Source organism: Dendropsophus ebraccatus, chromosome 7 (genome assembly GCF_027789765.1).
Source record: "Dendropsophus ebraccatus isolate aDenEbr1 chromosome 7, aDenEbr1.pat, whole genome shotgun sequence".
Taxonomy (NCBI): Eukaryota; Metazoa; Chordata; class Amphibia; order Anura; family Hylidae; genus Dendropsophus; species Dendropsophus ebraccatus.
The window spans coordinates 46,970,375-46,986,286 of NC_091460.1; the positions used below are offsets into that span (position 1 = coordinate 46,970,375).

At 36.8% G+C, this 15,912-nt stretch overlaps 1 protein-coding gene across 2 annotated transcripts in view; it reads left to right on the plus strand.

Annotated features, from left to right (window-relative positions):
* The window catches only part of SLIT2 (slit guidance ligand 2), a 221,566-nt gene that overhangs the window by 150,013 nt on the left and 55,641 nt on the right, over positions 1–15,912 (plus strand). For both annotated transcript variants that reach the window (XM_069977458.1, XM_069977459.1), the window contains 4 exons: positions 2,164–2,235; positions 6,845–6,916; positions 9,151–9,314; positions 10,328–10,466. In XM_069977458.1, coding sequence (XP_069833559.1) covers positions 2,164–2,235; positions 6,845–6,916; positions 9,151–9,314; positions 10,328–10,466 — 447 coding nt within the window. The remainder of the gene's footprint in view (positions 1–2,163; positions 2,236–6,844; positions 6,917–9,150; positions 9,315–10,327; positions 10,467–15,912) is intronic.

Genomic DNA, 15,912 nt, shown 5'->3' on the forward strand with positions numbered 1-15,912 from the left:
TTACTCACCCCCGCAGAGCGCAATAACTAGTCACAGCCCAGATGGTAAGGCAGCATTTTAGCAGGGGGGAATGGGCAGCTTCCAGATTCCTCTAATGGTGGTTTATCTCTCAGAGAACATAAGGATCATGCAATTGAAGTTCATTATGCCTGATCCTTTTATCTCCTGACATCATCTAGCAGGGAAAGTTGGGAGGGCTCCACACATATTAGATGGAAATATGGTCCTGCTGGAACTTATGGCTTCATCTGACACATATTTAATGTGTATGGAGGCCCTATGTTGGCTATAGTCATGTTTCAAAGCTCTTTCATGGATTGGACATTGACTCAGGGGGTAGCTACCTTCAATGGGTGGCAATGGAAAAAAAGCTTTGTTCCTTCCTGTTATACAGCTTTTCCCAGGCAACATTATCTGGCCTATAAGCCTTAGTCTCCACAAGGAGAAACTTCACCCCTTTAGACCTTAGCTAGATATACAGTAGGATATTTATTACGGGTCAAACGCTTGGTTGGCCAGCAAGTAAGTCCTCTATTCACCCACAAAAATTGTCACTTGGCATGTCAAAAAAATGGCTGCCAGAAACATCTGACAGCTTCCGTCACCACAAGGGGTAAGTCTTGATATAATCCAACATACCTTGGTGTATCGAATGCATGGGGGCATCTTTAGGAGAGAATGTTACCAGAGCTGGATGATTCATTACTCCTGTTACCTTACATAATAATCCACTGACACCATGACAGAGACAAATGAAAAAATTTCCTTTTGAGATCTATCTACAGTCTATCTATCTATCTATCTACCTATCTATCTATCTATCTATTATCTTTCTTTCTATCTATCTATCTATCTATTATCTATCTATCATCTATCTATCCTATCTATCTATCTATTATCTATCTATCTATCAACTATCTATCTATCTATTATCTATCTATTATCTATCTATCTATCTATCTATCTATCTATCTATCTATCTATCTATCTATCTCCTATAAATGATCCATCTATCACCTATCTATCTCCTAACTTCTATCAATTATCTATCTATCTATCTATCTATCTATCTATCTATCTATCTATCATCTATCTATCTCCTATCTATCTATCTATTATCTATCTATCTATCTATCTATCAACTATCTATCTATCTATCTATCTATCTATCTATCTATCTATCTCCTATAAATGATCCATCTATCACCTATCTATCTCCTAACTTCTATCAATTATCTATCTATCTCCTATCTATCTATCTATCTATCTATCTATCTATCTATCTATCTATCTATCTATCAATAATCTATCTATCTATCTATCTATGGAGGCAGTGGTCTTTTTAGTGCCCAGTATATTTTAATCCCATTTCCAAAAACATATAGAACTGCGTGAAGTTAATGGACAATTAGTATCTGTCTTCACAGGATTTTGTCTCAACTGATGAATGACACCTGCGAATAACTACGACAACATACAGTATCTTTCTTTCTATCCCAAGATGTTAAGTCACTGGTTGAGATGGATTATGAAAAAAGATTAGAAGAGACCTTATTCCATCCCGGAGAGCTGTAGTCATAGTGTGACCTTAAATGTACCCGCAATTTCTTATATTGGCTATTGGACTAAAAATACTTCCCGGCAGCTGGACTGAACTTGTCCCACACAAAGGAAACAGCACTGAGGCTTACAGCGAAGGAGCCATATGAAACAAGAATAGCATCTTACCCTTTCTCGCCAAAGATAGTAAAATTAACATGCAGCTGGCTCCTCTGATAAATGGATTCGGTTAGGTCACCGAGGGGATGCATGTGACACTAAGTGATTTACAGTCCCTTTACCTTAATGAAATTGTTTCAGCGAGATGACGCTGAGAGCTTTTAATGGATGGCTTTACTTGATGTAATGAAATTGCATTCCTTTGGCATTTAATATAAGGTGCAGTTATTATTTACTAGAGCTTTTCCAGGGCTACTGTTGCTATCCAGAGCAGTAGGAGCAGCAGCAGTAGTAGAAGCAGCAGCGGCAGCAGCAGGGCTGTAGCACAGTGCATGGGGAAGAAGAGGACAGTAGAGGAGAAGAGCTGCTAGTTAGGGAGGCCTAGCTCTGTGCATCACATACCAGTAATCCAGTCTTATGTAGATCCTCCTCATCTCTTCACAGGCAACTGGATTTTAACCAGATCAGCTGCATAGAAGATGGATCGTTCCGAGCCCTGCGCGACCTGGAAGTGCTGTGAGTACATCTTATCTTATGTCTTGGGATCAGTAGAAGAAGCAGTCTTTGTGCATGTACTGTAGTCACTGCATTAGCACTTACCTGTGTATCACTAACTTTTTCCTTTTAAGAAGTTATAGTTTGTAATGTACAGAAAATGCTAGGGTTACTTACTATTGATAATACATATGTAATATATTAGAGGAGGGTCATCTACTTTTATTGTCTTTTGTCTATGCAATGAAACGCGGCAATGCAGAAATGCAACGTCTTAAACTTGTAGCTTTATGTAAGAAGTGATGATTTCATGTAGATGTCACTATATGGTGTCAGTCTAGCCACGCCTGACAGAACTGTCGACGATTGGGAGAGCGGACGCTGCAGTGGCGTAGACTGCAGACGCCGCATAAACGCCATCTTTGATAATGCATAGATTGATGCGCCATTGCTTTTTTCCCCTTCTATGTCCACATCTACTGTCCGGTTTCATTATATGCTTCTATTTTATGAAATATATATATATATATATATATATATATATATATATATATATATATATATACACCAAGTGAAAAGGTTTACAAAGTCACGTAGATGAGACACATCATAGTTTGTTCTTATAGGACGGAACGTATACAATACGTGCCCCATGTGCATATGAAGAAATTGTGAGCGTTCTTCTAAGCCAAAAACTTTTTTAGGAAGTGTTGGTGATTGTGAAGACATTTTCAACATATGTCTAATGGTCAGGACAGATCTGAGCCAAATAACTCCACGTTTGAAAATGACAAAACTTTTTCTTTCTTTTTTTTTGCATGGTTGCCAAAAACTTGTAGAACTAGAGCAGAGTAGCCCTTTATATTTAAAATACATGTGACTTGTATTCCCATATATATCTTGTGAACCAGTTCTTTCAGAAAATAGGTGCAAGCTCATATATTGTTTCCTGCTCATGTGACCTTTATTATGTCCCTCCCTGAAGAATCAGCTTTATCAAACCCAAAATCCACTAGTATAAGGTACCTGTAAAGAGACTTAGCTTGTAGAGATGGGGACTATAGTTAGCCTAGCAGGCCCAATCAACAGACACAGGCACTACCCATTTATAGCAATGCACCCCTCCTATGACCATCCTCTATGCACTAGAACCCACCTACAGTTATATCCTTTGCATACCCTATACATATGCCAGTCGCTGACTGGTTAAGAAGAGAAGAACATATATATGCAATTGATCTGAGTTTGGCATTTGCCACAAAATTGGGTAAAGCTACTGCATAAGACTGCAGACCCAAAAAGCGGGAAGTCAACTCAACTATCTATAGCAAACAAAACAACATACACATCATTGAGATGGCCAAAGGGCCAAATTACCCCAAGGCGCTGATGTAGCATACGTAGAACATAAAAATGGAAAATACAAGGACAGTGCAACCTGGACAATTTTGGGGCGAACAGTTCGAATTGTTTAGAACTTCTCGGTATCTTCTGTATCACTGTTCATTTTGTATAGATTTCTTTTCCTGCAGACTTAAAATCTAATCAAATCAAATAAAATTTGGTTTAAAAAAATAAAAATAAAAAAATTACCCCAAGGCTGGTCATGCATCCTTTTAAATGCATATCCTTAAAACTTGAAATTTTCAGTTTTTAAAGTTTTAAATTAAATCTGAAATTTCCTTTTTCCTACAATGTATCTGCTACAGGACCGCTTCTACAATTATTTTATGAAATACGCATACAGCCTTTAATGTTAAAAAAAATAAATGTTCAGAGGCTTTGTTAAATTAAACCAGCACCAAGAGGTTTCCAAAGCTCACATAAAACAATCATGAGTTATGACTTATTTCAAGATTTATTTGCGAGTTTCATAGTCCTGTATGTTTCATATTGTATCTCAGACCTGGTTTGTTTTACATTGCACATACAATCTATTTGAGTAATTCTCTTGGGGAAAATCCCTCTATGACCTTATCAGATTTATTTATTTATTTTTAGAATGTTAACGAAAACGTTTTCTATTGATATTGAATCAATTTAGACAAGAAAGGACGGTAACTGTAAAAAGTGATAAAAATTGGACTAAAAATATTACAGAATTCTTAATAGAGTTTTACAACTGTCCATTTAGGTCTAGAAGGCCTTCCCACTTCTTATTAGAGTTGTGTAGAATTTCAAGGATTTTTATTATACTTTCAAGGTCAGGGAGAGGGTACCTATATAATAAAAAGGAAGCCTACTCAGTGTGCCCAATGCAGTCTGGCGGTTCTTACACCTTTTAAGTGCACGTATATATAAAAAAAAAAAAAGGTTTAGTTTTTTAAAGATTTGATTTCACTGTTATACAGTATTAACTTTGGTATCCACCAACACAGTGGTCCATAGCCATTGGTTTGAGAGTCATGTTTGGAGTCCTTATTATGTGCTAGGCACAACAGCAATGTCAAAGCATATGGGCCAATAACGTATCAATGGTTGTCTTGTTATTCAGGAATATCATGTAGTTATACTATAAAAAGATGTAAGAATTTTTTCATTTTAGTATAAAATGTGGTACTCACCTCCTGGTATAATTTGAAGCGGCATGATATTTACAAAGGATTGGGACCACTAAGAGTTTATTGAAGCTATATGGGAATTGCTGACAGCATTGTGACTCAATGGCTAGTACTAGTTTTGTCTTACGACTGATCAAGGGCAACATCTGCATGTTCTCTCCGTGTCTTTGTAGGTTTTCTCCAGATTCTCTGGTTTCATCCAATGCGCCAAAAAACATACTGATATAATAATTAGATTTTTAGAAAACAGGACCTATTGTGTGAGATAGAAAAATTAGATTGTGGGCCCCATTAGTGACTAGGGCTGATGTGAGTGATGACAATCTCTGTACAGTGCTATTAAATTTATTGGCGCTATGGAAGAACAGGAAAAATGAAATTACGGTGATTAAGCACCAAAAATATGTGCATGTTTCATAGCAAAAAAAAAGCTAATGTTTAGCATTTCCAGTGGATTTCACATAGTTAAAATAGTAATGATTTAAAATTTTTAAATTATTACTAAATATACAGAATGACTATCATGTAGTCATTCCCTTCTTCAACTTTCATATGACCTTACTCGAACTATCCTCTAGTGCCAATCAGTAAAATAATACTATACCGACAGAATAGGTCACTGTAGTAAAATGGCCGCCATTAGGTTCATATGGGCTTAAAAACAAAGAAAAGTTGAAGGAAAAAATTTATTGCTGTTTTTTTTCTGAATATTGTAGCGTAGATGACAAATATGGATAAAAACTGGACACGGATGAAAAAAAGTTTTATGTATTTGTCAGGCTTTGACTTGAAAAATAACTGCAGTATATAGCGGATGGATTTATGGTGCCCGCATTCATGCCCACTGCGACTAATAAAAATCTGCTGACGTTAGTGGGAGGGACATGTATAAGGAGTGGAGGATTGGAATTATCTAGAAATTTGGAAGGGCGAGTCCACCCTTGATAAGCGGAAGACACTCTCATACTCCTCCTGCACAATGCGCATTTCTACTTGTGTAGCCAGGTCCTCTACTGAAGCCCCTTTATACCTACATAGAAGCGGAAATATGATCGCTCAATTTAAAGGCAAGTCTATGTGGATTGATGAAATTTATAAATATAATTTTTCTTAATTGTATTTATTTCCTCTTGCTATGGGAGTAAATTAGTATAACAAATCTGTACATTTTTACAAAAATTTTAATAACATTTTAATGCATACATTTTTAAAAAAAATTTTAGATGACATTTAGGGTGTTGTAGACGGTAGAAATGTATGTAAATTTGCATTGATACAATTTTTGTCTGTTACAAGTAAAAAAGGAAATTTCAGCTTTAATTAGATTTTATTTATTACAATTAGTTAACATTTTTAATTACATTTTTCAGGTACTGTGCTTAAACAATTTAAAATTCATTCAGAATGTTTAAGTAATATTTGTTGTTTTTTTCCTTAGCTACCTGTAATTTACCTAAAAATTTTACGCCCATCCTTTACGGGCATAAAACTTATTCCAGGAAGTGTTAGTACATTAGAAATGTTTATGTGCATGCTATTTTTTCTTTTTAGACACTATCCCCAAGCACTTTATAATAAATTACACATTTCCAATGAATATTCGCTTTACCCATAACCACCTGTGATTTGTCTTTCAATTTGGAGTTAGAAAGCTTAAGCTAGGAAGTAACTTTTAGTATTAGAAGCTGTGGTAATTTTTCCTGACCCTGTTTTGACTTCCCCTTCCCACAATGCATCTCATTCTAGAGTATTTGACGGCACTCTAGCACTGTATTAATTGGGCTGTGTAACTAGAGTTTTCATTAGCAGCACATTAAGTGAGTGGAAAATGCCTGTGGGAAATGCAGTACAGACTTTAAGATGTTTTAGGTTAATCCGACGATACATTTTTGCCGGAGTTCACTGCAATTAATACGGTTGTTGTGCACACTTACATAATGCGAGGGAAACATATTGAACAGATTTTTCGAGCAATAAACTGTAAGCTGTCAAAAACTAAAATACACAAGTCTATTACAAATTTGTTGTTGCTTTTCTTAATCTAACGTCATCTCTTTCATGTTTTACAGCACCCTCAACAATAACAACATCACTCGACTTTCGGTGGCAAGCTTCAACCACATGCCCAAACTTCGAATTTTGTAAGTAGATCGTTATAAATGGATCTCTAGGGCATGTTGTCTGTCATTCTGAAACTCAACAAGTTCATACTTTTTAAATGCATGTTCAAATTCTGCACTTTTTTTTAGCATTCCTGTATTTATTTAGAATTCTGGTGCTTTTACTTAGCTAAAATATTTCTTGAAAAAATATGTTTTGATGATTATTAATAGAAATTAACTATTTATGTATAAATCATCTTAGTCATTTCAATATCATTGTGTGGCTATGTTCACACAGTAAGGCTATGTTCACACAACATCCAAAAAAGGCAAAAGGCATCCACTTTTTGGTCCGGTAGACATCCGTTATTGCATTATTTTAAGTGACTTCAATAAATTGCATTGAAGTCTATGGAATAACGGATGTCTTTTCGCACAATGTATTGAATGACGGACGTCTTTTGAGGTGGACTTCACTCAATAAACTGTGTGAAAAAGACATCCGTTATTCCTTAAACTTTAGTGCAATTTATTGAAGTCAATTAAAATGATGCAATAACGGACATCTTTTTTAAAACAAAAAGCAGACGCCCTTTTCCTTTTTTAGACGTTGTGTGAACATAGCCTATTTCTGTCAGTCTTTAAGTCAGTCTTTTTTCAACCAAAACCGTAATGGGTTGAAAACACAGAAACTGGGCAAATCTTTTTATTATAATTTTGACCTTTCAGCTCCCCTCCTGATTTTAGTTAAATAAAAAAACTGATCAAAAGACTGAAGTGATGAAAATACTATGTGCGAACACAGTCTGCAAGTGTAAGCTACAACACAAAACAATAAGTTAAAATAAAGTAAACTACATCATAATTCTGTAGAACAAACAGAAGATTAAAATTAAAGAAATTAAAAAAATATTTAGTTTATCCATCTTAAATGTTTTTTTTTGTAAGATATATATATATTTTTCAATACACTAAGCACCATTTCAATTTTTTGTCAGCTCTTTGTGTCTTGTCAATGCCATCACTATAGAAATTTACTTTCCAGTTAAATAAGTAAAGTCTGCCTTGATATATTAGGCAGGTCACATTTCATCTAAGAACATAGACTTGATTGTCTGTCACATATGATAAATTGGAAATCTTTAGCCTTTTATTACTGTACCACAGCCAGACCTAATTAAAGTGAAAAGGCTCTTTGACAAACTGATACATGAAATTAGCTATAGAGATAGACTTGTGTGTTTTCCAAGTACTTCTAGAAAAGGAAACATTGATTGGTGAAGTGTCAGGATGATTCACCTCCTCGCAAAATTTGTAGATATTTGCCATTTCTACAAGATCAGAAAACTAATTTGCCAGTTTTGATATCTTCATCAAATAGAGGATAACCGGAAAAATCAATGAGTAATGTTTTAAAGATTAATTACTAAAAATCTAAATATATTTTGATGAACATATAATTTTCTCCGACATATAATCTACGGCAATAAAAAAATTTCCCAAAATGTTGAATGAATATTTTAGTGTTTTAGTCTCAGCCGGTAGATATAAGCGCCCCTTTGGAATTCGGCCATGATCTTGTGCCCGTCTTGAAGTAGCAAAAGTCTTTGTGTCACCACTTACATCCTTTAATTTCAGCCGCCACATTGAGCATGGGTCCCGATGGGCTAAAAGCAACTAATCCCCTTTTCTTTGATTAAACAAAAAGAGAGGAAATCAGAAAAAGGATACAAGGGGATGTTTTATATTGAATTATTTTTCTGCCTTGTTCAGTAGAAAATGAATGTGACCTGTTAAAAGGATTTTGTAGGCAGTTTCTATAGAGACTAATAAAGCAAGACTTAGTGATATTTCTAATTGGGGGCCAAATCTTTTATGGGTCTTTTTTCACTCTTGCTGTCACTATGCTGCCCCTATAGAGCAATTTACTTGAGACTTGTTTTGTCTTTCTTTTCTTACCCTGCTTTTGTTCAGCTATTTAGCTACAAAATTCCACAACTATTTTCAAGCCTTTGTAGGTTTTCTTTACCGACTGTAAAGAAACGATGACAGAACTGGAGAGATTGCATTTTTAATGTTGGCAAACATGGCTCCCTTACTCCACCATTACCTTTCAAGGGATTTGCTACGGATAATTTACTAAAGTAAACTACAATAATAAAATGCATATTTTGGTTTATATGATGTTTTTGTTCTGGAACATTCTGAGAATTTTTTGCTTAGTACTGTATATTTATGAATATTTCTTTTGTCATTTTTTTTTCCTTTCTCAGTCGGCTTCACTCCAATAACTTGTACTGTGATTGTAACCTGGCATGGTTATCTGACTGGTTGCGACAGAGACCCCGCGTTGGCTTGTACACTCAGTGCATGGGACCCAGTCACCTGAGAGGACACAATGTTGCTGAAGTTCAGAAGCGAGAATTCATATGCAGTGGTAAGGATGGATGAGTTGCTGAAGTGTTAAACAGTTGTCACAGCTATTTTACAATTGCATAAATCTGATAATCTTATTCTTACGGTCTCTATACACCTTGTGGCGGGATCGGTTGTCAATATAAGGTGTATAGGGCTCTCCAGAATGATCACTGACGGATGATGTTGGTAGTGATAGGTGTCGAGCGGGATGGAAAATCACTGATCCCTTTGTTCTGGGAGAGATTATCTACAGCCAGAGCTCTCTGACCGCTTAACCTTCCCTACCCTATAGAGAAAACAGGAATGATCGGCCATGCTGAATGCTCCTGTGTATGGGGATGATGGCGGGGGACGGGAGTGATGACTGACAGCCGAATGATCATTCGGCCATCAGTAACTGAAGGTGTGCTATTTTGGACCTATACTTAATAAATTAGAGACCAAAATCATATGTTTTATTCTCTACAAATAGAGTAAAATATAATTGATGCAAACACTATATCTCTGTAAACCCATGACATATTAATTTTCAGAAATTCATCAATTTTCTCAATTTTTTTTTTATTGTAAAATAGTTGGAAAATACATTTTTGACCAGTACTTTTTTTTTTGCTGTCATTGCATATTACCCTATACAGTACTTTATTATACACATAATGTAAAGGCAGCCTAGTGTTATTTCAAAAACATAGATTGATAGGTTTCTAGCTCCGCAAGTTGTCTAAGCATAATCTACAAGAAAATTCCAGCCAGTATTCATATAATAGAGTCTAAGAAAACAAACCATTCATAATTGACTGTGTTTTCTCTGTTTATTTTTCTTATACATATCTTTCAGATGAGGATGAAGGCAAGTCTCTTTCTCTTACTTAAATCCTCTTTCACCTTACACTTCCATAGCCAGGGTGCACTTAACTTTAAGTGAATGCAAAGGGGCTTCAAACATATGACCCCCGATAATCCACAGCATAACAAAGAGACTTGTTCATAACCTTACTTTATAATAATGTGAGTTCTTAATGTGTCTTGCAGGCCAGCAGTCATTCATGATCTCCTCCTGTAGTGTCCTGCACTGTCCAGCTGCTTGTACCTGCAGTAATAATGTGGTGGACTGTCGAGGAAAAGGGTTAACTGAGATCCCGACCAATCTTCCTGAGACTATAACGGAAATGTAAGGTTTTAACGTATATAATTTGCATATATTTCATTGGTTGATCAACTTGTACTGAGGTATATAGTAATGAATAGATGTTATAACATACCCATACACCTTAGGCCTCATTTCGTAATTCAGCAATTTTTCAGAACCGTTCATCCGCAGTCCTCCAAAGATTTGTCCATCGTGCATCCTCAATCCATATTTTTGCAAAAGTCATAGTTTTAAATTAAGGTGATCTGTATTTTATGCAGACGGTATGGGTGTTAAATCTGTAATGGCCACGAAAAATGCTGATCCCATAGACTTCTACTAGCTAATCTCTTTTACAATCACGGCCTGTACTAGGACATGTCCTCTTTTTTAGCAGCACAGATTAAGGATCTGTAAAACTATGGATAGTGTGAGTAGCCCAATATAAATCAATGGGCCCTAAATGTGTCCATAATTGCTGAATCTAAAAATAACACCTTAGAATAAAGTCAGCCAAACCTTTAGGTTTAGCCATCTGTCTAAGGTGTACTAAAGTCTCCTAACTGTCCACTGACATATATTGTCGGTGATGAGAAGGGTCAGTGTTTTATACTTTTCCTGCCTAACCCTATTGTTCTGGGAGGGATGAGCGGGCCATGCCGAATGTTCATATGTGCTGTATGGAGGAGATCGGGATTTAGCATAACAATATCCGTGTAAACTACAGTACATAGCCACTTTATGCGTTGAAGGTATAGTAAATATAGTCAAATGCACATTTGTACATACTATTGTTATTGCACTGCTATGGGGTCCCGGGAGAAATGGGGCCAATTTTAGGTTAATTTAGACATAGACATAGTCCCCTCCAGAGCTGCACTCTTCACAATCAAGTAAAAAAAAAAAACATATTACCTATTACACCTAGATGCAGACTCATTCCTATGTGTGGTATGGGCTCCTCGCCCTCCATCTACACCAGTGGTCAAAACATTCACTTTGCAAAACGAATCATATAATGAGCAAATCAGAAATAATTTCAATGTTTGCCTTTATTCTAAAGGTTTCCTTATCTAAATGAAACCCCTCAGTAAATACTAAGGGCACAACTATGTATTTGTCATTGGCGCAACTTTTTTGTGAGATTTCTTTGTGCGTTACACCGGCGGCACCTTACAGGTTAAAATGTGTTTGCTAAGCAGAAGCAACGAGAACGTAGATGTCAACCAAAGATCACTGTTGGTTCAATTTCCTTTCCTGTTTTAAATTATGTTGCCCAGATGGTGCATCCTCTAGTTTCCAGCAAAGGCTGTGAAGTGTTTTTATTAAAGTGTCTTTGATTTACCTGCTTAGTAGTCAAGTGAATTTATATGGACAAAGAAAAGCCCGGAGCACTGTGTCTGCCGAGAGTTGGAACATCAGGAGTCACAAGTGGATGCACTGAATTTTTAATAGAGTAGCCTTTGAGCTGTACACATCGACACAGCGCTGTATCTAAACCAATGCATCGCTTATCGCTCATTACTTATTGATCTCTTCCCTACTCTGAGTAGGGTGATACATGGGGAGTCCATGTCATCTGTAATGTGAATTATCAAGTCTTTTCTTCCTTGTGTGTCTTTCTTTTATCTTTCCATTCTCATCCTGCCTCCTGCCCATTTCATACTCATTGTCTTCATTTTCGACTCTCTTCCCCTCTCTATTTTCCTTATATATATTCTTCCCACTGACTCATATCTAGTTTTAAACAACCTTTTTTTTTTTTACCAATGCTTTTTAAGGACAAGTCTAGGCGATGAAGTCAAAAGGAGGGAGTGCAATTTGTTTTCCTGTTAGGGAAAGGGTGGTTATTTTTTTATCATATTTGCATCGCAGATGTGCCATGTGTGGCACCTATACACTGGCTAAATGGGATGCATGGACAGACATTACTCCATTAACTTCAATGGCCTTGAAGTCTGCTTGTTCAGGCCATAGTATATATATATATATATATATATATATATATATATATATATCAGTGTCTGTATATATATATATATATATATATATATATATATATATATATATATTTATAAAGGGGGTGGGTGGTAGAGGGAGAAGATATGAAACTAGCCTTACTGTGGAGATGGGGGTGGTCATCCAAATATTAATAAGCCTGTGCAGGAAATGACCTGAACATAACTTTTGCCCATGTTTGGGGGATTGAAGTCAATATGGCCCGTGTCTGTATGTTGTCTGACAATGCATGGACCTTTTTAATAGTGAATAGTGATCCATGTTATAATGGAGGGTTTGTACTAGGACCTGCCCGTTTTTTGGGCAGGACGGATCACAGCCCCGTAACACTTAAATATGTGTGAATGCTGCCATTTAAATCAATGAATGTGTGAACAAGGTGTATTTCTATCTCTTACTGGGTTGTAAAATTGCCATGGTGTCCTTACAGTTTATGGCTATGATCACACATTGTATATTTTTGTAAAACAGCCGTGATTTTTTGTACAACGGCCGTGATTTATACAAAAATATACGTGCCATTGCTGCCTATGGAATCCCGGCCGGAGCGTATACATATAGTATACGCTCCAGCCAGGATCCCTAGCGGCGCCGCAAACAACTGACATGTCAGTTTTCTGCGACCGCTATTCATTGAATAGCAGACGCAGAAAACCATGTCAGTGCACACTGTGAAGCGAGGGGCTACAGCTGTGCTGTGGGGAGTTCCGATGCGGGCGCGCATTTACGAGCCCGCATCAGGACCCTGCGACCCTAAAAATCATCTTGCCAGTATTGCAGTACCGTCCGGGATGATCTTTTCAGAGACCGCCCGTTCAGAGACCGCCAGTCGGTTACAAAGTGTGCACATAGCCTATGACTCCTTTTTCTCGTTCTTTTCCTCTTGCTCACTCTCACTTTTTCTATGGCGCTTTTCTGTTACATTATTTATATATCTTTTTCCCCCTTTTGTCCTATTGTAATACAGAAGATGCATTCGCTCCTTCCCTGCATTAGCTTTACATCACCATACAAATGCTGCCTCTCCATCTCCACCACTCCCTTGCATAAGGCATCCCATGCCTTCCTTTTGTATTCATCTAATATAGTGTGCTTATGTTTATAGCTGCAGACTACCAAACTTAGGAATATGAAAAGCCATAAAAATCCCATCCCAACATATTTCGTTTTACTCAGAAATCCTAGCTGGATTATATTGTATTATATATCTCTTCTTTGCTCACCATGTAATCAACATATCCCAGCATTAGTAATACCTTGTCAGAATGATGATATATTACACCAAATAAAATTCTTGTCATACTGATTTTTATATTACTTTTCACATGGTGCAGAATGTGAATAGGATAACCCTGAGCCTATGAAAACAGACATACACAGATGTTAGATGATCTAAAAGAAGCCAAACAACTATACAATGGGCCATATATTACGCCATAAAATATAGTATACAGGAGTTAACCCACGATAGATACTATATATTATTACTGATCACAAAAACAAGGGGACCATGTCCCCCTTTGCAAGGAGGGGCAGATTACAATGTGCAAAAGTTCCTTATTAAATTTCTTTGGGGCTTTTAGAGATAGCTTAGTGCAGTGTTCTGACTCCCAGCATCCCCATTAAATTGAAGGAGCTATGATGATTGTGCTAGAACTGCACCCTCTGCAATGTTTACCCTCACTTGCATTTGTATCACTTTAATGCAAGGTACAGTAATGTTTTACCATTCACTTGAATGCAACAAAGCTGCAGTACCTTGTATTGCCACTGCTGGAAGAATGGCAGTGCAGGTATGAGTACTGGGAAACAATATATAGGCCGCAGCACTCCCCCAGCACTGCAGCTCCTTAAAAAGTTAATCATCTGGGGGTCAGACCCCTACTGCTCCAATAAGTATGGTCACCCAGATCCCAAACAATCAAAGTTTTTGTTACATGATATTATTTGATTTGATTGGTTTGTCTATTATCAGTTCATGTACAGTATGTTTTTTATTGTATTTTATTCACTATTATTAGAACATACAGTATAAGGCTATGTTCACGCAACATATATTTTGTATTAATCACGGTCAGTGTTTCCGATTTGCAACAACGGCCGTGATTAATATAAAAGATATATTCTATAGAAGTCAGAGGCATTCCCGGCCAGAGTGTATACACATAGGATTGCAACCGGCCACACAAAAACTGACATGTTAGTTTTGTGCAGCCGCTATTCATTGAATAGCGGACACACAGAACTGTCAGTTCACACAATGGGGAGTGCGGCTCTGGTCGCACTCTCCATTGTGTCCAATGGTGAATTGGGATGTGGGCACACACGGTTGCGCCTGAATCCCAATTCAATAGAAATGAAGTTAATCTGGCTGATACTGTAGTACCGGCCAGGATAAACTTCACTGACACCGGTCGTTCTGTGACACCAGTGTGAACCAGTACAGGTAAGAAAAACGTTCACAGATTGTGCCTTGTTGTATCTCACAAGTCATAATACACATAGCTGAAAGAACCCTTAGACACGTAATCCGTCTTATGAGAATCACATTGACAGCCAAGAAATTTCCTTCCATTATTATTACCCTTTTTAACTTATTATCCAAAGCTCCATCAAATCCTATTTGTAAAATCCTTGTCCTTCTGTCTGACAGCTGTTATTGCCTTCCATTATAAAAGCAAAGATAGAATATAAGAAACGCGCTTTCCGATCCCGTTTTGCAGCCTTGTGCGCTTTGGCCTCTGGAGTATCTCGGCTTTTAGACACTTTTGGTCATGTCTTCGTAAAGCTTTCTGCGTTAGTGGATGATTAGTGTATTTATGTGGGGCCTGTAGTTTCAGACCAGGTCATATCAAATGCGACTTTACCTGAATTGTGCATTTTTGCACATGATATTTTTAAGGTCAGACCGCACACAAGCTAGATTTTATGTCTTGGCTTTTTCTGCAAAGTGTATATAAGATAAAAGTTGTCACTGGCAGCAGGCTTCAAAGATGATGAGCCTTGGCTCTGCTGTTATGAGACCGCTAAGATAGTCATGTCATGATTATAGAGCCGTATCCTTGGAAATAATAGCCATCATTCTCTCATTCTCTTCACTTTGTACTTTATTCTGCTCCACAGAGTTTTCAGCCCTAAGGTGTAACCTGTCTGTCATTCCCTGAAGGGCTCTCACTGGTGACATGTTCTCACAGTGTAACTTCTAACCCCTTCATTTTGTGTATCGTATATCACTTTAGACCCATTTGTATAACTGGGCAAGTCATTTATACCTTCAAAGTCAAATTTTATTCCTTTTACTCGCTGTGTTTTTTTTTTTTTTGACACATTCATGGAATTTACTTGGATAAAGATCTTATTTGCTTTCTTTTTATCTGTGATTACGATTATTTTCTTTATATATTTCTTCTATTTTATAATAACATCCTAATTGGATTATCATGAAAGTACATGACATTGATTTTTATCT